Source organism: Theobroma umbraticum, unplaced genomic scaffold (assembly GCF_002168275.2).
Source record: "Theobroma umbraticum cultivar Fairchild unplaced genomic scaffold, ASM216827v3 scaffold_30.0, whole genome shotgun sequence".
NCBI classification, from domain to species: domain Eukaryota; kingdom Viridiplantae; phylum Streptophyta; class Magnoliopsida; order Malvales; family Malvaceae; genus Theobroma; species Theobroma umbraticum.
The window spans coordinates 10,460,679-10,487,618 of NW_018397254.1; the positions used below are offsets into that span (position 1 = coordinate 10,460,679).

Here is a 26,940-nt window from a genome sequence, read left to right on the forward strand (position 1 = left end):
GTCAACATACTGTATTATCATCAATTATAATATGTTAGCACGCTATATTAATGTCACAAAGCATAGAATAAAAAATAGTATTTTAACGAAGTCAATACACTTTTATGACTAATAATTAACTATTTGCAATTAACAAAAATATCACTTATCATTTTATATTCATATGACACTAATACAGTATTGATGTAACGATAAAAATACCAAATGCTTATGTATCATGTCAAATTAACATGTCACATCATTATCAATTATGATTTGTTAACATAATACATTATCATTAATTATGATATGTTGGCATGCTATATCAGTATTACGAGACATAGAATAATAAATGGTATTTTAATTAAGTCAATCATTACCCATAAAAGCTTATTACACTCAAAATAAAAATATAAAAACTTAATTAAACATAACAAAAGTAAAAGAATTTATTTGAATTTTTTTAAATAGTTTAAGAGTTTTTTTAGATATTATGCGTTTTAATTTTCTATACATATATATATTGTTAATAAAAAAGTCAGTACAAGCTAATTTATCGCTTTGTAATGAAAATAATTTAAGGGGTATTTTAAAAAATAACCCTCAAAAATAAAATATTTTTAAAAATAACCCTCTTTATAATTTTTTTTAATTTTAGTCAAATTGAACAAAATTACCCTTAAAGACTCTTTTCATATTCAAGTGCAAATGATGTTACACGTCATTTTAAAAAAATGTTATTGTTACACATCATGATTAAAAAAGGTTATTATACATCATATTGGAAAAAAAATATTATTGTTACACGTCATACACACCATATTGAAAAAAATATTGTTATTACATGTCCTGTTGAAAAAATATTTTTATTACATGTCATATTTAAAAAAATTTTGTCACATTTTAATGTCTTGTTACGAACTAAAACTTCAAATCCTCTCAACTTTTGTATTTTTTTTTTTGACAACTTGGTACCAATTAAAGTGTTTCTAACATGTTTTCATAAATTAAAACACAATTTTTCTTATTTGAAACAACTTTTTCGACTAAAAATTGAAAAAAAAATTCCTTTTGGAATTCTAGGTTTATAAATTTTAAATTCTTAAGCTTATTGGTGTTTAGGACTTGAATTGATCCAAGCTCTTTCAAATATTTGTGATTATTTTTACAATTTTAGTTTCATCTAAAATACCTAAAAATTAAATTCCTCAAATAGCCACCCACCCCAAGTATATCAAAATCATCATTTAGCATCCTGAAAACACGAGAGAGAAAAATCAAAAGCACGAATGCCGAAGAGAAAAATTGACAAAATTAAAAAGAGCTGGATGGTGAAAAAGAAAAATCATAAATACAGACGTAGATGAGAAAAAATTGTGATAAATAATTTAATTTATTTAAAATAGTTTTAAAAGTATTTTTCTCAAATCATGATTAAATATGACTAAAAATAATTAAATTTATTTTAATAATTATTTTTGAAATCTTTTATAAAAAAGATTATTTCTTATAATTTTTTTTATTTTAATAGATATTTAAGTGGAAATGAAGCAATGCGGCAGAGGCTCCATCCCAGAGACGCACAAGTAAATGATAGCAATGAAGCGTTAATTTCTATCTGCCCTCACTCCTTTATTGGTAAAATAAGATATTTCATTTTACAAAGACCAAGGGTATTTTTCAACGTCATTTTTTATTGGGGTCAGCATGTAAAACAATTAAAAGTGAAGTCGAGGGCGAATTGATCTTTCTATCATATCAAGTTTTTCTTTATTTTACCCCAAAACTCATTCAAAAAACATTATGTAATTATGCTGTAGTCCCCAAAAGAGACATTTGAAATTGAAAGAATCAATTTCAAAGGAAGGAAGCATTCATTTTCAATCATAATAAAAAGTGTATATATATAATTACAACTATATAAAGCCAGGTTAATGAAGCAACAATACCACAAGAAATCAATATATAAATAAAGGTTGACAAACACACTTAATTTAGTTTAATTTGGTACTAGCATTAATATGTGTATAGATATGTTTGTCTAAAGTTGGCTACCTATTTGGTTATCTAAATGCATGATTGGCGGTCCATAAGCAGGTGCAGCACCATAACCATATATCTAAATTTTTTCATTGTCAACCTGTAAAGATATACTAACATATATAAATATACACACAACGTGAGAAGCTCTACTTTTTGTCATCTCCATTGTTAGAAACTTGGAATTAAAACGTGAAGGCTACCACTATCACCAATGTAATCAAATATCACAGAGATTTTCAAACCTGTTTCTCTTCCATTCTTATGTCCCTCTCTTTCTGTATAAAAGCAATGTTCACGTAAGGGGCAAAGATGCATATAGGCAGGGCTCGGACAAATACTGTTGTGTCGTTTGAGTTTAGAGTAAAGCTCAGCCCAGGCTCCCTAATCATGAACAACATACAATTGTTGGTCTGCCTTATCCTGGTTGGGTTAGTTGGATTTCAGGCGGCCATTACAGCAGCTGATCAGTTCAACTATGGTGAAGCTCTTGACAAAACCTTGATGTTTTTCGAGGCACAAAGGTCTGGTAAACTACCGGTCGACCAGCGTGTCAAGTGGCGCGGTGACTCAGGCCTCAAGGACGGCTCTCAACAAGGGGTAGGACACTTCAAGCCTTGCTTTAGCTCTCTGACTAAAATTTTTATATGATACTGAATATATACAAGCAAGAATTTGCTTTAACTCGTCTTGATGATCACTGCAGGTGGACTTAGTAGGAGGATACTATGATGCAGGGGATCATGTGAAGTTTGGGCTCCCTATGGCATTTAGTGTGACAATGCTTGCATGGGGAACTATTGAATACAGCCGGGAGATCACAAATTTAAACCAAATGGGGCATAATCTATGGGCGATCAGATGGGGCACTGACTACTTCATCAAGGCTCATACTCAGCCTAATGTTCTCTGGGGACAGGTAGGAATATTGTCAAACCGCGCGTTAGGTAAATTGTTTCATATTACTTTCATTAGCACGTTGTTGAATTTAATCAATGCCTTTTAGAGTATCACTTAATTTTTTAAGAATTTTTATTTTAATCTTTCAATTTTGATATATTATGTTAATGTTTTAATCATTCAACTATTAGATATATGATCAATTAATTTTAATGACATAATATGTTTATGTCAACTCATCTGTCACATGGTATTATCCACATGATTAAAGTCACTTAACGTAGACAATACTATGTGACTAATATCAATTGACATTGGAAATGTCATGTGAGTAAAGGTAATTTTACATGAACATGCATCAAGGGTTTTAAAATTAATTGATGCGTTAATTAGCTATTAGTTTATAACGGTTGAGTGATTGTCAAATTAATTTTGATAAACATTGATAATTATGTAACTAAAATAGGTATTCTCAAAAAGTTAAGTTACCAAATGGTAATTTAATCTAATCTAATTATAAATGAAGCATAAGTTTCACATTTTCTTCAAGCAACAGCACTTGTTTTTTAACTCTGTATAGAAACGTCATGTGAAATGAGATGCATGTTCTTATTAGGTAAATGATAGAAAAACAAACTCAACGGCCCATTGATGAGGATCCGAAACTATATTCTAATTAAATTAAATATGATTTGAATAAAGGGGCTTTACCTTTCCATGTATTATTATGTGCTATATGAAACGGTTTGCGCCAATGATCAGGTTGGGGATGGGGACTCTGACCACTGTTGTTGGGAGCGCGCAGAAGACATGACAACTCCTAGAACAGCTTACAAGCTCGACCAGGATCATCCTGGTTCAGACCTTGCTGCAGAAACTGCTGCTGCTTTAGCTGCAGCTGCAATAGCTTTCAAGCCTTATAACTCTTCTTATTCAGCTCTCCTCCTAGTTCATGCCAAACAGGTAAGAACATCAGATAGTCCCAATGTCTATTAATAGGAATATAAGGGGAAAAGGTTCAAATTTTCACTGACGTTTTAATCTTCAACCCGTTGCAGCTTTTCTCATTTGCGGATAGATTTAGAGGCCTATACGATGACTCCATCCAGTGTGCTAAGCAGTTCTATACATCATCAGGTTATTCGGTAAGTAATACAATGACTGAATCCTTAACGTCCATGTTCTGATATTCATTTTTCTCAATCAACTGCTCTTTGGTGAAGGATGAATTACTGTGGGCTGCCACTTGGCTATTCCGAGCAACTGGTGAGGAGAACTATCTGAAGTATGTTGTAGACAATGCTGTCTACATGGGTGGAACTGGATGGGCAGTCAAAGAATTCTCTTGGGACAACAAGTATGCCGGTGTGCAAATCCTTCTTTCAAAGGTAAAAGGAAATCCAAAGTCGATTGGTTTGTTCCCTCTTTTGTGGGGTTTGAACCTTGCATAGCCACAAATCACCCCGGGTTAAGGCATATAATTGCGAATTGAGTTCATTTTTCTATCATCTCTTACTCAAATAATGCTAAAACAGAATGTTCTGCATGTTTCAATTAATAATTACTGCAAAAAATAGTCAGTTAAAGAGGGGTGCCATTGCCATGGCAGGTATTGATGGAGCAAAAAGGTGGTGCATACACTTCAACACTAAAGCAATATCAGGCCAAAGCAGATTACTTTGCGTGTGCTTGTCTGCAAAAGAATGATGGGTACAATGTCCACCTGACCCCTGGTTAGTATTGTTTTATTAAATCTCTTCTTGATCGAATCATAATTCTTTGTTTTAAGTTTTTAAAATTCAAAGGGGTAAACTAAATCTTCATCTGCTTATATTGATGTGCCAGGAGGCTTGATGTATGTGCGTGAGTGGAACAATTTGCAATATGCTTCCGCTGCGGCATTTCTTCTTGCTGTATACTCTGATTATCTCTCTGCTGCGACAGCCAAACTCACTTGTCCTGATGGCCAAGTTCAACCTAATGAAGTTCTAAATTTTGCCAAGTCACAGGTATATCTATCCTTTGTCCTCAAATGAAATAACTAATAACAAACAGTACTAGTTTCTCAACCTGTTTGACGCCTTTCATATGGCTTTGCTTGTTTGTTTTCTGCTTCCTTCAATGAAAAGGCTTCATTACATTTACTTATTGCTTGGATTTGTTGCACAGGCTGACTACATTCTTGGAAAAAATCCCAAGTCTATGAGCTACTTGGTTGGTTACGGACCAAAATATCCTATTCACGTCCACCACAGAGGTGCTTCAATTGCCTCTATCACAGTTCTTCCTCAGACAGTGAGCTGCGTCCAGGGATTCGAGGCTTGGTACCGCCGCCCTGAAGCAGATCCTAATGTCATCAACGGAGCACTCGTGGGAGGACCTGATCAGAACGATAACTTCAATGATGACCGTTCCAATTATGAACAGACCGAGCCTACACTTGCTGGCTCTGCACCGCTTGTAGGTCTCTTCTCTAAGCTGGAAAGCCTATTTGGAAACATAGGTAACAACATTTTCCTACCTCGCTGAGAATTGAAGTAAATCACTTGCTGCCAAGATTGTAGAATTCTGAATTCCCTGGCCTAAATTTAACAGGTCCACACCATAAAGGCTCAGCAACAACAGACCAACCAGAACAAAGTGAGTTAAGCGAGAATTTCTGTTTCTCTAAATCCATCTAGTCATTTTTTTCCCAATAGCATCTCATCAAAGTCCATATTTCCTACTTCCAGACTACCATCTCCAGCAGACACCGGTACCCAGCACAACATCTTCAGGTCAATAAAGATAATCAGCACCAAATATAACGACTAAAATATGTTGTGTAGTTAAGTTGCTAAAAAACCTTGATCTGCAAATGTTACAGGTGGTGTCCCAGTTGAGTTCCTTCACTCAGTAACCAGCTCATGGAATGTTGGGAAAGCGACATACTACCGCCACAGGGTAATAATCAAGAATACATCTGGAAAGCCAATAACAGATCTTAAGCTGCTGGTCGAAGATCTCTCAGGGACCTTATGGGGACTCTCTCCAACTCCTGTGAAGAACACCTACGAGCTTCCACACTGGGTTAGAGTCTTGAAACCAGGTTCGGAGTGCACTTTCGTTTACGTTCAAGGAGGGCCCCAAGCCAAGATTTCAGTTCTCGGCTACCATTGACTCCTGCAACACTTCCTACCCACATAACTTTTACGCACATTGGGAGTCTGGGACCCTACAGCTCCGACCGAAAATTGTAATTTACATATTTAATATATAATTAAATGATAATTTTTAGAAGATTCTCAATGAATATCAACTTCACGTCCATATCAAGGACTTCTTTTTAATTGTACATCTTTATTTTGCACGAATTCACACTTCTGCCTGATTAACTACTCGGAAGGCTTGAAACCCAAAAGAAAAAGAAAATGCAACTACTCAAAAGGGTTGAGTTAAAACTTAAAAGCCCGTTTAAAAGCATCGGGACATTTTCAGGTTTAACACGAACAGATAAAAACAATCCAATTAATAGAAACTGCTTCGTTGAGTTCCATAATATCAAAATTATATTTTTATATAATATAAGCCCAAAAGGCAACTTCTGATAACAAACAATTAAAAGGTAATAGCCACGGCATAATAAAACATTTCACGAAATTCGACACAATAATTAAGGTAGCAAAATAAAGGTGGAATGCAAAAATATATTCTACCAAAAACAATTACTACTTTTGAACTTAAGCAGGGACAATAAGGCAGGGGAAAAAACAAGTGCTCGACCCCACACTAATCCTCATCATTGAAAGTTGTCTTCCTTCCTGCATTTGGGGGGGAAAAAAATTATGAGAAAGCCACAAATTACGCTTCATGATCTATTTCAGCAAGAAGAAAGGAATTAATGTAATCAAAACAATCACCAATAGTAATCTATCTCAGCAAAATATATATATATATAAATGTAAGCAAAACAAGCAGAGCAACAGTATATACCTGTGCCAGCAGCAGCAAGGTTTGGCTTATTAGGTCCACGACCTCTGCCAGCACCACCAAATCGACCACCCCCACGCCTACCACCACGACCACCACGGCCACCACCATCCCTTCCCCCACTCCATCCCCCACTCCTTCCACCACTCCTGCCACCACCTCTTCCACTGCCTGGACCATCACGGAATTCACCTCTTGGTTTTGCCTCATCCACAGACAAGGAATAATTGTTTAGTTCAGATCCATCAAGTTCTAAAGCTTTGTTGAAACTATCACCATCGTTGAAATCCAAGTAAGCGTAACTGCAATTGATCACTTATAATCAGATACCGACTACTACTAACCATCACAAGAAAGCTCCCAAGACATTAGAATTACAAGGAAAGAAATTCAAACAAGGAAGGTGCAATAATGAATATTCAAGGAGACTTCAACCAGTGTAACCCCATATATTATTCGTTCACATCCAACATGCAGTAATTGACTAGGTTCTACTTAGCTATTTCTATAGCATTATGCAAAAAGCACTAGGTCCAAGTTTATCTACAATCTTAGGAGGGAATTCAGCAAAGAAAAAGATAAAAGGGGGAAAATGCAAGTAATGCCAACAATTTATGTGAAAAACAATACAAAGACAAAGCAAAAACGATAGAAAACAGGATTTCAGAACAACATAAATAACAGCATCAATAGATACAAACCCTTTCACACCACCAGTCTCCCGATCTACTGGAATTGCAACCCTAGAAATATCTCCACAAGAACCAAAGTGCTCTTCCAAAGAACTCTTAACCTGTGCATGTTTTGAACACAGTAAATATATAAATACAAAAAAACAAAAAGATGCAAAGCAGAGAGGAGGAAAGAGCAACTAAAGCTAGCTAATATTTAAAGCAAAGCCTAACCTCATCTTCACCAAGAGATTGATCAAACCCCTTGACAAAAATTGTTCGAGTCTGACTTCTTCCACCTTTCTGGAATGAATTGTTCCCATTGCTGCAAAGGATGGTGAGGGAATAACGTTGAATAAATTAATAGAATAGCGACATAACTATTGAGGGTTAAAAATTAAATAGCACTTCAAAGATTAGAAGAAAGAAAAAACATACCCGCTGTACGGTGTGTATGCACCCCTTTCACGGGCCAAATCAAGTCTAAGAGAACGATTCATCAAATATTCACCATTCAATTCCAAAGCCTGCAACAAAGATGATGTTAGGTAATAACATAGCAATGCTTACTTACAAACAAAACAGTACAAATGCAAATACACTTGCAATTCACTTGAAGACTGTTTTCTGTGTTAAAATTTTCATAGGGCTTCCCTTACAAATTTTAGAAAACTACTTCATAGAATATTTTAATATGCATCATCATTTAGTTGATGTACTATTTGCGAAAACCATACCAATTTTTTACAAAAACCTAAAACAAAATCTATTTGGTCTTTAATTTTCATCAGCATAAAATAGTTGTGCAGTACAAATACAATGCTTACAGAACTAAATTTCAGGACTATAATTTTCATAATTGAAATCATTAGTTTAATAAACAAGACATTTTTCTAATGAAGATTGACATGTTGCAAATAGTTATTTCTTATCACATTCAAAAGCAAGTAATAGTCATATTATTAGGCCTGATAAATGATTTATTTTCTATGAACTTCAAATATGGATCTGTTCAATACAAGTACATTAACCAATATTCAGTTTATACATCAAACATCCTTCACAATCCAAAATAGAAAAAAGACAAAGAAGAAATCTACCTTCTGTGCAGCCTCTGCTGTAGCAAATTCAACATGTCCAAATCCCTTAAAGTTCCCTTCAGCATCAGTAGCAAAACGTATATCCACAATCTCACCAGCATCTTTAAAGAAATTCTTTCTGCAGAGTAACATTGGTCAGACGTAAATAAAATAAAAAAAATTCAATTTAGAGGGACCATAGAACCTAAACATACACATCAGCTTGTTCAACTTGATAAGGTAGGTTTCCAACAAACAAAGTCTTTGATCCTGTTGATTGACCTTGAGGCGTTGCAGGAGTTTGGGGCTGCAAAGAAAATTCTTATCAGAATCCATCCATATCAACAAAATGAGCAAAACAAACAACTGGGGTAAAATTTGAAAGAAAAGTGGAAAGGAAATTGGCATTTACAGCTTTCTTAGCAGACTTCAAATCCTGCTGCTTGGTAATTTTCTGTGGGGTTGTAGCACCCACCATTTCAACATCAGTATCCTGATTCCAATATACAAAATCACACTAAATTAAGCAATCATCATTATCACCAAAAGCATAACACAAGCAACAGAGATTCCCAAGATCCATACTTTTTTCTTTGGAGTTTCTTCTTCATCATCACTTTCCTCATCTTCATCAGATGATTCTTCAGATCCCTCCTCTTCATTACTGCTTACTTTTTTGATAACTTTAGCATCTTTTCCACTATCTGAACCAACCTTTGACTGCAGTTTATAGAATTAGGCAACTTAGTAAATAGATACTAGAACAATAATGAAAGAAACATCTAGAGAAACATAGATGATCAAGAAAATTTGACCTTTTTGGCTGCAGGTTGTTCATCCTCACTTTCATCAGAGCTATCATCATCATCACTATCATCACTTTCCTAAAAAGTAAGGGAAAGTTAGCAAGAAAAAAAAAATCATACCGAGATCACAGTTCACCCAATGTTGGAAATCTCATTAATAATTTTTACAGATTTAATCCCTAAATCAATTAATACTTATATAAATTTGAGTTGCTGAGTAGTCAAGAAAAATCATCACCAGCAAGATAAAAATATGCCAAAATGAACATGTTCAACCCAAAAGAATAAAGGAAATCAGAGGAAAGTTATCCTCCTCATTTGATATTTAGCAAAAACCAAAATAAACTGTCTGATTAGTGCATAGTAGAACAAGCCAAATAGACTTCACTGCTTTGATATAACTATTCATTAAAAAATAAACATGAGCAGCTACAACAAAACATCAAGAGTTGCTCTAGTGACTAATGCTGATGAATGGGAGAGCAATTAAAAGCACAAAATTGTAAGGAGGAGCAACCTGTTTTGATTGTTTTGCCCCGGCTGTAGGAAGAGGTCTTTTAGAAGCAACAGGAACTTTGTTCAAAGGAGCCTGCAAAGAAATATCATGCAGTGCTAAATAAGTACAACTTTAACAAGAATACAAAATGTAACAGGAAAAGCCTCATCCTTAGAGGAATTGTTCAGTCCTCATCCTTGGACAAATTGCTCATTCCTCATCCTCAGGATCTTATAGGAGATCGAAATTTGCCACCAGACTTAAACAACCATAAGAATACCTCATCCTCAGAGGAATCAGTGTCTGATGAACTTTCAGATGACTCTTCTTTCTTAGCTGTTTTGCCAGTAACAGGTTTCTTATCACCTTTAGCTTCATTTTTCAGCTAAAATTTATTCATTGACACAACAACAATAAGTTAATAACACAAAATAAAAACCATGATTAAACTGAAACTGCTAGATTAACAAATTCAAAAGTTAAAACACCTCTTCTTCCTCAGAATCACTATCATCAGAAGAGCTACTACTGGATTCCTCTGTTTTCTTTGGGGTAGGAGCAGTCACTTGCTTCACCACAGTTGCTTTCTTTACATCCTAGTGCAGGGCAACAGATTCGATAAAAATATAACCAAAAAAACACATAGAAAAGAGAACCGCATGAATGAGACATCACACCTCTTCATCAGAATCCTCATCAGAGCTGCTATCACTAGATGCAAATTTAATAAGAGAAAAAGGCAATTTATTTGTTTGGGTGGTGTCCTGCAAATTACTACAACTTCTTACAAACAATGTTTATAGAAGTGCTCCTCACTTAAATCAATTATTCTCAGAAGAGATGTTAGAGATCCACATAATACTATGATCATCTCAAGCATTACATTGTAGATAAATAAATGTTGGAAAAAAGCTTACTAATTCTACTTATTGGAGAAACATTTTTTCCATGAAGCTGAAGTAAAAGAGCATGTAAAACAGTGTTACCTCATCTGAAGAGCTGTCACTTTCCGAACTATCGCTTGACCCCTTTTTGGGAACAGTGGTAGGTCCTTTCTTAGAGGCAGGCTTTGATTTTTCCTGTATATGCAAAAATAACAATCACAAAAATTCCCCAATCAGATTAAAAAGCAAAAAATCAATCAACAATCCAGCACTTACATCATCTTCATCTGAGCTGCTATCTTCATCTGAAGAATCTGAACTGCTTGAGGCCTTTCCTTTCTTAACAGGTGCAGAGCCATTTTTAACAGCTGCTGATACCTTTGTTTTTACAGCAGGCTCCTAAATCAAAAATTAAATAACAAAGATGGAGTCAAGAGTTTGTACAAGAATTCTTGTGTTCACTGTCCAGCATTAGCCTCAATACTCACATCATCAGAATCAGAATCATCATCAGAAGATGAATCGGAACTCTCGGTTTTCACTGCCTTAGCAGCTGGAACAGAGCCATTTTTAGCAACAACTGGTTTTTTCTTCTGAGCAGGTGCTTCCTGAAAAAAAAAATTGAGCATCAAAACATATACATATGACATACGCAACCTAGCAAATTTTACAAGCATTAGTGTAATACTCACTTCATCAGAGGATGAATCATCCTCACTACTAGACTCAGAAGAATCTGAACTGCTAGCTTGTTTTGCTTTCTTTGCTGGAACAGAGCCATTCTTGGCCATAGCTGGCTGCTTCTTTTGGGGCACAGGTTCCTGAACCAAATAATAACATTAAAATATGCAAAGCAGATCCAGACAAACCTGCATTTTATTATCCCATAATGCGTTCTCTAGATACTTAAGAGAATTAAGAGACAACAGTGGAAAACATAAACAATAAAGTTAAGGCACATACGTAATGTAAAACAGACACAAAAAAGAACACGATTGAAAAGTGAACTATCAGCATTATAACAATATCAACACTAACAAACGTTAAATCGTAAGTTAAAGGGACAATTGCTATTTGCATACATCCTCCGAATCAGAAGAGTCATCGGAAGAACTGCTGGTTTCATCTTTCTTCTTCTTCTGGGTCTTTGCTTCAACCTTCTCCTTTACAATAGCCTGTGCTACTCCATCGTTTTTCTTCTGTTTTTTCACAACCACTTGTTTTTCAGGAGTTTCTTCAGCTTCTCTCTTGCCTATACAATCATGAAAGAGAAACAAAATAGCTAGAGTTTCAGAGACAAAGAAAAATGAAAAAGCGTTAACAAGCAGTTGCCCCACAATACAAATAAATTAGAATATTTTAAACCTTAATCTCACAAACAGAGACACACAAAGATTCAAAATTGCAAACCTAAAGAATCGAAAATACAGAAAAAGAAATACCTTTCTTTCCAGACTTAGGAGGAGCTACATCACGGGCTGCTTCAACCTACGAAAAAGAAACGAAAAACACAAAATTAAACCAAAACTAAAACACAAAAGTATTTAAAAGACAAAAAAAAAAAAGAAGCCGACAAAATCAACTCGAGAAAATAAATTGAAGAGTTAAAAGGAAATGAAAGAAGAAGAGTACTTTGGGGGTTGATTTCTTGCTTGACTTTCCCATTGTTAGGCTAGAGAGATAGAAACGGGAGACGGGATCTTCTTGGATTTGGAAGAGAAAAACAGCGGGCTCTGCGAAACCGCAAAACCCTAGTAGTTAGGATACTTTGGGGGGTTTAGGGTTTTGGGGGAAGGAAGCACTCGAGAAAGTGTGGCTTATATAGTGCGTGTATTTATAGTCTGAACGCACTTTAAACTCCCAAAAGGAGCACCGGGTGGTCTTTTAGGGTTTTTGCATGTCCCAAGTACACTGCAGCGCAGCGCGTGGCCCCGTCTTTTACTCACTGTTTTTTCCCTTCTTTGAAGCGGTTGAATTGCACGTGGCATATCCGCACCGTCGGTTCTGTTATTGGATATCCCCGGTGAATATTCGATCATTTGATAATAGGCACCCAACTGACACCTGGCATTTGGATTTAAGCTGGGCTGATCACAGGCCCAAACAATAATATATTGAGCCGGATATTGGGCCATTTAAGTGGTCCAGTCACAGGTTGGGTCTTCAATAAAGGGAAATACTTGTTAGACGTTACTTCTATCGTTGGTGATGTGCCCAACCAGAAATTATAAAAATCACCTCATAAAATTTAATCAAAAATTTTATAAAGAAAGACGTATATTAATATTATAATCAATAATTTCCATAATTCACAACCAATAATTTTAAGATATAAGAAATTACTTTTTTAAGTTAACCTACTAACAAAATAATTAAAAAAAACAAAATTTCAATAATATCATTTAACAAAAGATTATTCACTTTATCTAGTTACCATTTTTAATTTTGTTCCCTTAAAGGGTTGAAACTTGCGTTCCTATAAATACTAGTGGAAAAAATGTGTTTGCCATTCACTTGTAACACCCTTTTCCTCGATCTTTTCTCTGCTCTTGGTGGTTTTCCTGCTGACATCATGCGGTAATGTATTTTCTTGCATAGAATATAAATTCATTTAACTGTTATTTTTACTTTTTTTTTCTCTTCCTATAGTATGTTAGAAAACCAATTTATATCAAGAACAAGAAAAAAGTATGAGTAATTCATATTTTTCAATGAAGGGAGCAAATAACATTAAACTAATATCGAATTATAACTGACCTTTTTTTGTAATTGGAAAACATATTTTTCAAAAATATTCTTTATTTTCTAAACCCCATAATTTAATATTAGAAGAAATAAGCTCTTTTTTTTTCATTTTTTTGTTTTAACAGCTCATATCTTATATGTGATGACTAGGCACTGAACAAGCAGAGGCACAATCAAGCACCACCCTGGCCGTCACCGTTTCAGAATGGTCGTGCTACGATGAAGGGTGTGTTGCTATTTGCCAGAAAACGGAAACAGTAGCAAATGCGTCGACGCAAATCATTGTTGTTGCGTGTGATGACATACTTTAATTATTATTATTATTATTATTATTATTATTATTATTAGGAATAAAATGAGCAACCACATATATGATTTTCTTCAGAATTGATCAAAGCTTTAAATCAACGTACATAATTTTATCCCTTGTCTTATAGTTTGTAGGCTTGTCTTAATTATCTTGGATGCAAAACCATTACATTCGTACCGCATACATATAAGCTCGCTAAAGCCAGGACAGGGAACCTCAAAGTTTCTGCACTCAAAAGAAAAGCTATGGCTTGGGACTGGTTCCCGAATCATCAAAGCCTTTCTCTTTTGTGCAAATTTAATTCCTTAAACCGCAACATGATATACCATAGCATCAATGTTCTAAAACTAGTATATTTCGGAAGTTTCAGTTGCTCCCATCCTCGTCCCAACAATAACAGACTGAAGCATGCGAATATACCAGTACAGACTGATTCCAGCTACTCCAAAACAATGCAATTTTGAGTAACAAGGGTTTAATATCAAAATCTTATGTTACAAATGCTGAGACCAAATATGAGAAATTAGAGTTTACAACTCCTGGAGAATCAAATGGATCTTCCCCTGCCTGTTCAATCTGTTGGCAACTGTTTGGCATTAAGTAAGATTCTGTCATTGCAATGGAAATGAAGTGGAGACTGCTTAGGTATACATAATTCCTCATCAGCATTGGAGGCTGTATGTGCCTTCAAACAATACTAACAAAATTAGTCACTGAACTGTTTGGTTGTTATTTCACAGATTCAACAAAGATATATCACCACAGAAGTTCTTCCACGAGCAAAGTTGAAACAAGTTACCTTCAACTGCGAACCCACAAGGGCTCTAAAGAGAAAGGTTTCTCACTCCGTGAGCGGGCGGCTGGAGTTCCAGGTGGAGGTGCATGTACAGTTATAGGAAGAACCCACTCACTTTTGTCTCTACCTTCTATTAAAAGAGGATGCTCATATCTGAATTTGAAATCAAGAAGTTGTCCAGCTTAACAATTACATTTGGCAACAGCTAAAGCAGAAATCTTCTAAATTTCAATAAAACTAATTTTAAGCCATTTCAACTTTTGGTCAAACTGTGTATGCCCACATAAAACTCAACCATATATACCCAGTTGCTGGAAGGTTATCATAATTTCATTAAAGAGTTAAAAAAAAAAATCTTGAATTATTTGCTTCTTTTGTTTAATACTGTGTCTAGCATTATTCTAAAAACATATGAACTTTGCTGCCACATCAAAGAGGTATTAAGAGTATATGCATATAGCCCACAAGCATACAATGGCAATCTACAATGTCAAGTGAATAACCATTAGCAACAACTTCTTCTCCTAAGCTAGAATGATTCTGTGGTTGTAGTACCACATGGTCATACCTTGCCCAGTCTACGTTCTTTGGGGTAGTGAGAAATTCAAATCTTAGAGCCCATTGCACTGAGACATGAGGAGTAGAAAAGGACATGGGGCCATCCATGGGAATAGAAAAAAGAAAACTTGACTGTACCAAATCAGCAACAACTTCATGATGATCACTCTGAACCTAAAAAAAAAATCAATAAACAGAACTATTATAATGTCTAAATGTTTCCTATCTTGAGTCCTAGAGGTTAAAAAAACACATCCTAAAAGAACAGTTAGAAACTTATAAACCAGACATAGATAAGTGTGTTATGTGAAATGCTTGCACAGTTGTACCCAGGCAAAAGCAATCAGATGGCAAAAGCAATGTGCATTCTCAGAAACAGAGTGATTAACAATTTTAAGAACCATAATTTGAAGAATCAACCACTTCAAGATTGAAATATTGTTTCCCTCCTAAATTCATTTATTCTTAGTTTTTTATAAAAAATATTATTTATTAAAATCACAATACTTTGAAGAATACAAGAGCAAAAACTAAAAGGAAAATGAAAACTCTCAGGATAGTGAACACTATCTTGAATAAAAAGAAAAGGACTAAACAGGAAGCAAAATAAAAAGAAAAAAAGATAGACGATTCTAGCAACCCAAAACTTCTTCACAAATAACAAGCATTTGCAAAGGTGTTAAAGTCTAAGCATACAATTGCAAGAATGTATGCATGTAGCTGGATAGAGTGAAAGGTAGCTAATATAATTATCATGGGTTTCATGCATGCCCAAAACAGACCAAGCATGTATTTGAGTATAATTGACAAACTCAAATAAATAAGTAAAACTCTATTTCCTGAATCTAATGATTCACTGTAGAATACAAAAAGTTTGTAGGGAAAACCTTTGTAATTGTTGGGGAATTTCTCCTAGAAGGATGAACAAAACGCCTGTTTATAGTCTCAGAAGTTTCCAGCGTGACTGAGACCTACAAGACAGCAATTCTTCCAGTCAATTTCAAGAAGCAGCATTCAACAGTTCCTAGTTTGTTCACTCCTTTAGTAGCTTCTCAATTTGGTTGGTTCTAATCAACAATTACCTCCAGGCATCTCCTAGCTCCTTCATGAAAGAAAGTAAGAGTCCCACCTATCTGTTATGGAATCAGGTAAATAAAAAGAATAAAGGAGTAACAATGGACACTAAATCATGCAAGGAGGCAGAACTATAGCCTAAAACTGATTTTACCACATCACTGAAGTAATACGTGGACTCAGAATTCTTAGGGGAAAATCTGAGCAGAACTTGGTCATCCATCCTGATATTATAAGACCTTCCTCGAATAAAGCCTTCTGCTGCAGAATATGTTTATAACAAATAAGTTTACCAAGATTCACATATTAAACAGGCCAAGGCTAGATTTCTAATACATGAGGAACAAACAAAACATAAAATGAGGGCAGAAAGTCTAATACTTTACATGCTACAGATTCAGTGGCTCCTGGGCTGGGTGCAGAAGATACTCCTGTGATATCATCTGCAGCTAACGATCTTGTAGGAGTCCGCTGCTGACTTGCAGATAAAATGGCTGAAGACTTGTCTGCTGGCAAAATATCTATTCCAAAAGGCGTTCTAAGGGTCAGAAAAGCTATTATTTTGAGACAAATGAAGGGCATTACTTCAGCAAGTTGCTGAAGAACTTAAAAGTAATCACAATAATCTAGCAAAATGTATGAAGCACATAAGTATGACAATAGAAGGAGAAAAGATAAGCTCAATGCAAATAGCGACTGCACATAATCAAGTATAAACACACAAGTATGATGATAGGAGGAGAGGAAGATACATTCAATGCAAATTGTGACTGTATATAATCAAATAAAACTTATTACCTGCACTAGGATCATACAAGACTTCAGCCACAGATAACCGAGGAAGTCCCACATTTGAAGATAAACTCAAACGGTCTCCATCATGATATGGACCATCTCTATATGAAGACCTGGCTGCTGATGATTGCAAGGATAGGGAACTTCCAAAGGTTTTGTATAGATTTTCCTTTGAAGGATTATAGGATGAAACAGACGATACTTCATCTCTTGAGCTCTCATACCCTTCCTCAACACCATCATACATGTCACTCACTCTAGCCTGTAACAAAACATCCATTTACTAAGCAATCATTCAACTCAAATGTTCAGTCAAAAGCATAAGCAGCACTGATAACAGCCTTACCCATTCTGAATCTCCATCCATCTCTTTCCAGTAAATATCTGTTTGAATGGTTGTAGCAGGGACAATACCTGCATCATCAAAGACGGAAAAACAGTCATCATGATATTTTTTTATGTGCAGAAACCTGTTAATTGCAGTATGACTCCTATAACAAACTTAAATTCATAGACAGTAAAAACCATATAACTTTTTCAACCGTGCTTCAAAATTTGAGTCATTGTTACATCAGTTGTGACTTATTCAACCCCTTACCTATACCATCCAAGGAAAAAATGTATATGACACTACCTCTACAAGAGGCGAAAGAGAAAACATCACTGGAAACAAAATCTAGAAATGATCAGAAGACATTAACCTTTGCTTAAGATGTACATTTGTATCCTAAACTTAGTGATAATTCTTGACTGGAATACATACTTGTCTTATGAAAAGGCAAAGTTACTACTTGTCAATGGTTTCAAAAAAAAAAAGATTTACAATTTATAAAAAAAAAAAAACAAAGGAAAAAGTCACGGTGATTGTGAAGTTGAAAACTTGAAAGAATAACAACGTACCATCACTTTGACCGTCTTCCATTACCAAGCCGTTTTGCTTCTGAGTTACCCATACTTGAAAAGGAATACGAGCCTCCTGTTGGAATTCAAAGTTCATAAATATCATCGATCTCCTAACTGTTTCACAGTATATGCAGACAAGGGCAAGTTCTCTCCAAGATCCAAATGTTTGCATAAGGACATATGCAAGCACAGACAAGAACGTGTGGACATCCCAAAATGTCCATGCATGTATAACTATGAAATTACATATTCAAGAAAGAGCCAGATATGACGGAAAAAAATGGTAAATTATCTTCATTAATCAATCAAACACAGAAAATTGCATAAATGATGTAACAAACACACAGGACTGCGCTATCCTAAACTACATTACCCGGACTTGGGGGTGAGTGTCAGATACAAGTATGTGTTTGACACTGGTACGTTCAATTTTTTCTCAGTTTTTCCATATATTTGGAGTGCTGAAACTCCATATCCATTTTTGTCAAATGTGTGTCGGACATGGGTACTTCAAGGAAAATGAAGGGTCGGAGTAGTATAGATCTTAAAGAAAACATGATAGAAGAGCATTCTAATTTGTGCAATGACAAAATTTTAGAGATCAATGGATTTTCAAACAGAACTTCAGCCATAAATCCACAAACAGAAGCTTTGCACCAGCACAGCATTCACTCAAGTGTAAGAAATAGACATCTATCTCCATTGCCTCTCTCACATATGAAACAATAAAAAGACTTATGAATGTTTCAGGTTCTTTCTTTTCCATTTTCTCTGTTTCTTTTTCCCTGTTGTGGTGAGAATCCCCAACACACACACACCCCATGCAAGCCCCAGGCCAGAAGAAGCTACACCACCTAAAAATTTAGCACGATTCCTATTTTCAAAAGCACTATTGAAAGTTAAACATGTCTTATTGTGAAAGACAAGAACAGAAGTACTTCGGAATCCTTTAAAAAGTTATGAAAACTAAGTAAAACCAACCACTTCACTAAGATCTTTTACTGACTCCTCGCTGGAGTGACCATTTTCCAGTATCAGCCATCGAACGAACAGGGTACTCCTAATATAATATAAATAACGAATGGTAGCACCCTTGTAAGATGGTGGTATAACGCTAGGAAGCACAGCCCGTACCACATCTGCAGATAGAGTGAAAAGTCAGTTACAAATAAATCATGTTGAATCACAATAATGAAAGGAAAGAATGGTTGAAAGCCAATAAATACAACCATTGGAAGAGGTAACAAAATACTATTTGCTGCCAACAATAGGTATTCATTTCGAGACATTGATTGACAGGATTCCGGCTGTAACACAATAAGTTACAGTGAAAGTTACAAAGAATGCATTTTAACTTTCATCATAGAAATCACATTTCTGCGTATTTAGCCTCCTTTGCAGACAATTTACTTAGCATTTTTACTTTCTTCCTTCTGCTGTTTCTCTTATGACAAAAATCATCCTTCTAGTACTATTTTCCCTCTAATAAGTCAATGAAATATTCTTCCTGGTGGTAATTTTAAAGAACATAGTATCAGACCATTTTCATTGAGCCAAATTGAGAGTTTGACTAAAACATGATGGCATTTGGTCATTAAGACATCAAGGTCAGTACATACTCATTTTTTCTGCTTCAAAAAAAAAATCAATAGCATTAATTACATATTGTGATGAATAAATAGATTTCCAAGAAGAATAAAGAACAAGTTTTACACACATACACATACACTTGCACATGTACACACAACAATTACACAAAGACAGGAAGTAGACAAACAAGTTTTTGCAGAGCCAGAAGGCACAATCTGATTTGAAACCATTGATGTTGTTGAACAGTCCAAAAAAACATGTTCACCTGAAAAAAATTGAGAACAATAACATAAATATAAAATATTAAAATGAATGAAAAAAAAAATTAAATGACTAAATGGGCATTGCAGACAGTAGCATCTTTTTCTTTTCTTTCTGATATGGTTTCAGTTCTCTTCATAACCCAAGGTTTAAAAACAAAAAAAAAAAACCCACTGGCTAATGCAGTTGATCTAAATTTGAAAAGACGGTGGTGACTAAATGGCCCAGAATCAACAAATTACATGAATGCTAAAATGTGAGAAGAAAATGAAAAATGTAAGCAATTTAGACAAACCCCTTTACTCTGATTTGACTTCATTGCCTAGAGGGGAAACATATTGAATTCATTCTCTTTAACATAAAGTCACAACTCTAACCTAATTAGAAATTTGCTTACATTCCTCACTTCCTTTTACCATCCATAAAAAATGTTTTTGAAATTAAAAAAAAAATGATGAGCTAAATGAACAATGAATACATTTAATTCTACATTGCAGTACCAACCTCTCCTTTGTTTTGTTCCGGCCAATGGTTTTTGAGTGGCAAACCATTGAGTATCCAACTTCTCTATCCCTTTAATTTCGAAGCCAAGCCTTTCAATTAAAAGTGAAGGTACAATGCTACCAGTATTGCCACTAGCAAGGGGATTGCAGATCTCAATCGTAACATAAACAGAATCTCCAGGCCTATACACATCTTTATCTGTTTGCAGTTTTAGTGTCGGATTCAATTCACTTTTATCACCTTCCACATAATTATCAACCTTATTTGATCCCCCACCTCCAAAGAAAGAAAACCTAATTGGCAACATTGCCTCTAAACTGTTCTCATTTATTCGTTATGAAACTCATAAACAATATAATTAACCTGCAAAATGCATAGCAAATGTGAAATTAGAAATTCCTTCACCCAGCACATGAACTCTGGAAAAACCATGAAGAATCTGAGACCTAAAAGCAGCAAATTAGCTAGAATAAGCTACTTGCTTTGTGTACGATTTTTAAGAAAGACAATTAGAGTTGGTTTTCTTTCCCATTTTCTCAGGAACGAAACAGAAATTAAGCTGAGTTAATATACTGTGAAAATTTCCTTAGAGCTTAACGGGTCGAGAACATAACAAATTAGGACCGATATACAGAGAAATCCATTTCCAAGATCCGATTTGCAACGAAGCTTAGATCGTCTTAAAAAATTGAGATCGCGAGACAAAGAAATTGAATATGGTAAAATAACGAAGGGATCCAAACGTACCTGATAGTTAGAATGATTTGAAATGGAAGGAATTGAAAATGGAGAAGCTCCAGGCTCAAGCTCTAATCAGTAATCACCCAGATTTGAAATCCAAGTTATCTTACCCTTCGGTTGGTGAACAAAAAGGGTAATAAAACCTTTTTTTTTTAAATCTACTGACTACTTAACAGACCCCACTGCATGAATCAATTTTCATTTCCCCTTTTCTGTTAATCTGCTGCCCCACCCTCGGATGCAGCTGTATACCGTGCTGAGTGGTGGGCCGGGCCGGGTTGAGCACATATTCGTATTACCTGGGCCCAATTTACTCTTTCTGTGTTCCGAAAGTACCCTTGTAGTTAATGTAACAAAATTGCTAACGAGTTATTTAATTATAAAAATGGATTACCATGATATAATAATCAATTAAATCGATTGATAATTGAATAGATAAATTTTTTCCTTGTTAAGATGAACAAGTAGTAAAAATAAAAATATAGAGTCAAAAATCATATTTTGTTTCAAATAATAACGATATCACTCGACTTTTATTCTTAAATCTATAACAAATATCTCATTTTTTGTATAAAAATATATTACTGTATTGTGTTATAATTCTTTTTTCATTTTAAAAGAAATAAGAATAGCAAATTTGAGCCATTTATATACGAAATATAATGTTTTTATGAATTTTCTTTAACTATTTGTGTTGTGAACATTCGTTTTTTATCTTCATTTAAGCTTCCTTTTTTTGAAGTAAAGGTTTTCAATCCGTGAAAAGAAATTTCACAATAGAAAAGAAATTATATTTGTTGCATTAATAATAATCAAACAGTGCTATTTCACTAAAAAATAAATTTAATATTTTAAAAAATTTAAAAATGAATATTTCTAATTTTAAAAAATTAAAAATAATTATTTTTTATCTATATCCAACTCCCCCTCGCTCAAACTCCCATTCCTTTTCTCTCCTTGTTCGTCCATTATTAGCAACCAATAATATCCTCTTGCCATTTTCCTATTTTCAAATATTAATATTCTTTCTATTTTCCTACCTTCAAATACTAGTATTCCTTAGAGATGGCAGAATGTTGCAGTCAACCTCTCATTGTGTATCCATATGTGAACGTAGGAAAATGACAGGATGAGATTAATATTTAAAGCTTATAAAGTAACCCAATTCAATGATTAGTAGGATGAAGAGGAATATGTTCATTTAGAGTTGGATTTTCAAGAACAAACCTTCATTTTCATCTTCAAAAATTAAAATCCAGAGTATTTTTGATAGATTTGAAGAATGTGGTGACAACACTACTGAGGACATCGTCTAGGGAATACCATCAATTTAAAAGTGAAAAAAATAAAAATTACAACCTCTTTAAAGTTCAAATGGCAACAAATGTTATGAAATATGAAATAAAAAAAATGAAGTTTTTTTTTTTCTTTTTCTTCCTCTCAAACGCACCGACAAATGTTATGAAAGGTCTCGTTATCTCCATTACTTTTTTTTTATTATTATTTTCAATTCATCAAAACCTTAAATTAAATCTACCATACTTCATTAGCATTATGGGCTTCTTCGGATTCCACTTGATTTTAACAAAATAATATAAAAATTGCACAACATAAGAAAGTTGAACAGATCATTTGATTAAAGAAGTAATTAGACAGCAAGCAAAGCCATAGGAAGAAACTACCCGTACGGAAACTTGCAGTTTTCCTATCGCTCGCATTGGTTGTGGAAAGGACAAATCAAGGACGATTGCGAGGCTTGAATGACTTCTGGTGTGGATGAGGACAAAGGAAACGATGTGCGAGAGAGAATTGACAAAATACTGTATGTGCCTTTACTTGCTAACTTTGCACAGATACACGACACGGATTTAAGAAACTTTAAATTTAATTTAATCATGTTTTATGAGTTAATAGTATTAATATGATTAAGATATGAATAGATTATATTTTAATCATATCAAACACATTTAATATCTCTAAACTATTATTAGTTAATGATTTTATCTTGTATTTGTATAATTTATAATTTATTTATTTAATTGTGTTCAGGTGTCATATTTAGTACAAGATTAAGATTTATTTATTGATTTATATAAATAATAATATTTTTAAAATGATTAAGATTTATTGATATTAAATTTTATTATATTTAATATATATTATAATATTTATAATTATTTACTATAAATTTAAATAATATAATCATATTTTATTTGTACATCTTTCAATTTAATCATCTTAATCGTATACATTTTGTATTAATCATTTCAATCGTATAAATAAGTCATAAATTATATTAATTTTAATCGTATTAATCAAATCATATTATGTAAAATTTAACTTAATATATTTAATAAGTATAATTATCGTGTCATGTTGTATTTACATAATAAAATTAAAATAAAAATACATGAATTGACAAATCTATTAACGTGCCACGTTTAGGCGTTCCTTCACAATATTACACGAAACGGTACGGATGACGAAATGCAAATCCAACATTGAACTCGACCGGATATCCTAATCAGCTTGGCCAAGGATATCCAAACACAAATATTGCGTACATTGGCGTCTGTAGAGCAATAGATGATTACATTGACAATGGACGATTACTTCAATGCCATGAATTTAATATTCTTTATGCTTTTCAATATACATGCACCCTGAACAAGAACCGCCTGCCTGGACCCACCCAAACAATGTAAGCAAAGTCCACTTCTACGGACACAACGAATTATTAGCATTGCTTTTGCATCGTGAAACGGACCGATTTGTTGGACTTCCCATTCGCTTTCTTGTCCTTTCCTTTTTCATATTTATTTTTTATAAAATAAATTGTAAATTTATCACCCTGTTTAGGGATAATTAAATTTATCACATATTTTTTAATATGTATAATTTTCTCATTGTAATTTATAATTTGATTGAAAATAATCAAATATTTAAAATGTTTACTGAATTTTTTATTTTTTAAACTATTTTATGTAATTAACTTTTAACCAAATTACGAAAATACATTGAAATAATTACACATAATCAAAATTGAGTAATAAATTTGATTCATCACTAAAAATAAAATATTAATTTGAGACCTCATTACTTATTTATTAATGAAGAAATACAGTGAGTTGGCGACATCAACTGGAGGGGCATCGTTCAACTAAGCTTTCATGATGGTTTTGCACTTAAATCACAATGTGAAATGAAATCTGAGGGAGCATTGATGAAAACATGTGTTTTTTCATCATAATCTCTGATCACAAAAGTTCATTAATAATTCATAAATTTTAAACTAACCTTTTATAGAATTTCATTTTATTAATCCAAAATCTAGAATGGCACTAAAAAATGGCAAAGTACTACTACCCTTTGTTTTTATTTATATATTAAGTGCTCTCTAGGCGTTTCTTGGTCTAGATTGATATAATTGATTTTATATTTCTTTTCCAAATTATATATATATAATATTTTTTTAATTTAATATATAGTATTAATTTAGATTGCATTGGATGTCAAAAAAGATAAAAAAAGTTAGATTGCATTTGATGATTCTAAATTTTTGGTACAACGAATAGGGATATCTACGGATCAAGTATGGTTCAGCTTACTCCACTCTTAATTTTTAAAACCAAACTTGGGATCGACCTAATCCATTCATTTAACAATTAATTTTTTAATTTTATATTAAATATTTTAAAACTAAAATTAAATAAAAAATATTATTTATTCAAGCCTCAAAATTATCAAAGCTCGACTCAGTTGGGCCACATATGCGAGCTTGGATGGGTAATGCTGCCCTTGTACTGTACATCTTCAGCATAGAGTTATTTCTTCACGTTGTAATTTGTAAACTCTGACTTCTTCAACCTTATACAAATTTGAGACTTCTAAATGAAAATAAATATTATTATTGTTATTATTGTTATTATTAGATGGTAATGGCCGTCATTATTGAGAATTGAATTATGAGAACAATATAAAGCGGTACAAGTGGGAAAAGCATATAAGAAGAATCTTGAGTTTTTAATTTGACAAATAAAAGAATAGATAATGAAACATATTTAAAAAGAATGACAATGATTTATTTATTTTTTAAATTAAAAAAATTTTGTTCAATTTTACGTATCTCAAAACAATGAAATTATAAGAAAACTTATTCAATGGAAAATGAAGTCAAAGATACCTCTTTTTAATTTCCTCTAAAACAAACCATATTTTGAATGAAGGCCATGAGGCTTGGAAATTGGCATGGGAGGCAAAGACTTTTTATTTTATTTCGATGACATGAAAAATAAATTAAAGGTGATTGGTACATTGCCTTTCTTTTGTTCTTTTTAAATTCTTTAAAGAAAATGGTGCAAAATTCATTGAACTAATACCAGTATTAGTATTTATTGTAGTATAGTAAAAGAAAATTACTAATTCAATGTAATTATTTTTATTATTTACTATTTTGCTACGTCTAGAAGCAAAAACAAAAATCAAGTTCATATAAAATTTAGAAAATCTAACAATTTGTAAAAACAATATCTATAGTTATATTTTTGCATCAGATAAATATATTTAAATTGACATTGCATTTTTAACAGATTGTGAACCTTTCATGGCTTTGGGTACACATTTTTAAATGAATGCTATACTATATTACTCTAAAGTATTAAAAAAAGAACACACAAAATAAATACTAGAAAAACTAACGATTCGACATGTGAAAAAATAATTTTTTAATCAATATTGACCAAAGACCTTTTGGCTATCGTGCCAAATCTTGACTAAAGACTTTGGCATTTAAGTTTTTCCAGCCATTTTGGAAATATAAGCGCAACTCAGAAATCAAAAAGTGGTTTGAGAAAAATAGGAAAAATGCTGGAGCCAATTAAAATTTATATTGGTGGTACAGCTGGCAATCACCTGGATTCTGCCATTGCCTTGAAGATTCCGTAGCCCAAAGTACCTTCTTTTTTGATTATGTATTTTCTTCGAACTTTCCATTTTATCATTCGTTCCTAATTTTTTTTGGCGACATAAACATTAGGTGATCACCTTAATAAATTTTTGGAAATTTTTAAAATTTTCCCTATTTAAAGACACCAACCCAATCCCTCTTCTCACCTCCCTCACTGCCTCCTCCCTCTCGGTCCCTGTTCTTGCCAGATTAGCAGTAGCAGCCATGGCTCTCCTCAGTGATCTCATCAACCTCGATCTCAGTAATACCACTGACAAGATCATAGCTGAATATGTTTGGTCGGCTATCTCTCTCTCTCTCTCTCTCTCTCCTCCCCCTGCCCTCGTGTACGTACAATCTCAGAGATAATTTCCATTTCTAACACTTTCTTATTTCTGTTTTCAGGATCGGCGGATCAGGCATGGACTTGAGGAGCAAAGCAAGGGTGTGTTTCATTGTTCAAACTTGTACTTTGTTGAAAATTATGATCCGGGTATTTTTTTAGTCTTAAATAGTTCTTGCTTTTACCATAATAATAATATTGGGTTCTACAGACTTTGCCTGGACCAGTGACCGACCCTGCAAAACTCCCCAAATGGAACTACGATGGTTCCAGCACAGACCAAGCTCCGGGAGACGATAGCGAAGTCATCCTATAGTACGTATATTCGAGATTTGTTTTTGATTAAGATTCCGTGTTTGGTTAGAATCTTACCTTATATTCTTCAATAATATCCTTTCTGATTATAACGATTCTTATCTGTAATCCGACTGGATCAGCCCTCAAGCGGTATTCAAGGATCCCTTTAGAAGAGGAAACAACATCTTGGTAATTAATTCTTGCACGTTACTTATTGCTTTTTGGTCCCGTGATTTTCGGTGGTACTGTGCTAA

The 26,940-nt window shown here is 33.7% G+C and overlaps 4 protein-coding genes across 8 annotated transcripts in view; 2 read left to right on the forward strand and 2 right to left on the reverse strand.

Annotated features, from left to right (window-relative positions):
* The first annotated feature begins 2,188 nt into the window (after window positions 1-2,188).
* GH9C1 (glycosyl hydrolase 9C1) lies at window positions 2,189-6,323 on the forward strand. The gene is made up of 11 exons (XM_021418983.1): window positions 2,189-2,619; window positions 2,726-2,938; window positions 3,682-3,882; window positions 3,978-4,064; window positions 4,143-4,307; window positions 4,529-4,652; window positions 4,765-4,928; window positions 5,089-5,422; window positions 5,515-5,559; window positions 5,652-5,696; window positions 5,786-6,323. The coding sequence occupies exons 1-11, from the start codon at window positions 2,332-2,334 to the stop codon at window positions 6,076-6,078; spliced, it is 1,959 nt and encodes a 652-aa protein (XP_021274658.1). The 5' UTR covers window positions 2,189-2,331; the 3' UTR covers window positions 6,079-6,323.
* A 126-nt stretch (window positions 6,324-6,449) lies between these two features.
* LOC110409570 (uncharacterized) lies at window positions 6,450-12,641 on the reverse strand. Of its 3 annotated transcripts, none has more exons than XM_021418964.2 (21): window positions 12,457-12,641; window positions 12,267-12,312; window positions 11,907-12,076; window positions 11,517-11,645; window positions 11,313-11,432; window positions 11,101-11,220; window positions 10,927-11,019; window positions 10,618-10,704; window positions 10,429-10,536; window positions 10,221-10,325; window positions 9,962-10,033; window positions 9,454-9,522; window positions 9,224-9,358; window positions 9,051-9,131; window positions 8,854-8,945; window positions 8,660-8,777; window positions 7,998-8,086; window positions 7,794-7,884; window positions 7,590-7,681; window positions 6,892-7,190; window positions 6,450-6,719 (listed from the first exon to the last, which is right to left on the reverse strand). In XM_021418964.2, the coding sequence occupies exons 1-21, from the start codon at window positions 12,487-12,489 to the stop codon at window positions 6,688-6,690; spliced, it is 2,181 nt and encodes a 726-aa protein (XP_021274639.1). In that variant the 5' UTR covers window positions 12,490-12,641; the 3' UTR covers window positions 6,450-6,687. The 3 variants fall into 3 exon arrangements, with proteins under 3 accessions (XP_021274639.1, XP_021274631.1, XP_021274647.1); XM_021418956.2 differs by having other exon boundaries at window positions 11,101-11,223; window positions 12,457-12,639; XM_021418972.2 differs by lacking the exon at window positions 10,618-10,704 and having other exon boundaries at window positions 11,101-11,223; window positions 12,457-12,637.
* A 1,449-nt stretch (window positions 12,642-14,090) lies between these two features.
* Window positions 14,091-21,303, reverse strand: LOC110419407 (immunoglobulin). Of its 3 annotated transcripts, none has more exons than XM_021432437.2 (14): window positions 21,108-21,303; window positions 20,361-20,723; window positions 19,783-19,860; window positions 18,987-19,144; window positions 18,003-18,078; window positions 17,449-17,516; window positions 17,106-17,364; window positions 16,694-16,828; window positions 16,462-16,568; window positions 16,316-16,366; window positions 16,121-16,204; window positions 15,244-15,407; window positions 14,679-14,828; window positions 14,091-14,564 (listed from the first exon to the last, which is right to left on the reverse strand). In XM_021432437.2, exons 2-13 carry the CDS (start codon window positions 20,665-20,667, stop codon window positions 14,681-14,683), a joined length of 1,635 nt encoding a protein of 544 aa, XP_021288112.1. In that variant the 5' UTR covers window positions 20,668-20,723; window positions 21,108-21,303; the 3' UTR covers window positions 14,091-14,564; window positions 14,679-14,680. The 3 variants fall into 3 exon arrangements, with proteins under 3 accessions (XP_021288112.1, XP_021288121.1, XP_021288129.1); XM_021432446.2 differs by having other exon boundaries at window positions 14,091-14,576; XM_021432454.2 differs by lacking the exon at window positions 19,783-19,860.
* Window positions 21,304-26,096: 4,793 nt separating this feature from the next.
* Window positions 26,097-26,940, forward strand: part of LOC110410012 (glutamine synthetase cytosolic isozyme 1-like) — a 5,171-nt gene continuing 4,327 nt past the window's right edge. Inside the window, exons 1-4 of the mRNA XM_021419575.1 lie at window positions 26,097-26,345; window positions 26,452-26,491; window positions 26,601-26,704; window positions 26,827-26,875. Coding sequence (XP_021275250.1) covers window positions 26,272-26,345; window positions 26,452-26,491; window positions 26,601-26,704; window positions 26,827-26,875 — 267 coding nt within the window. The 5' untranslated portion in view covers window positions 26,097-26,271. The remainder of the gene's footprint in view (window positions 26,346-26,451; window positions 26,492-26,600; window positions 26,705-26,826; window positions 26,876-26,940) is intronic.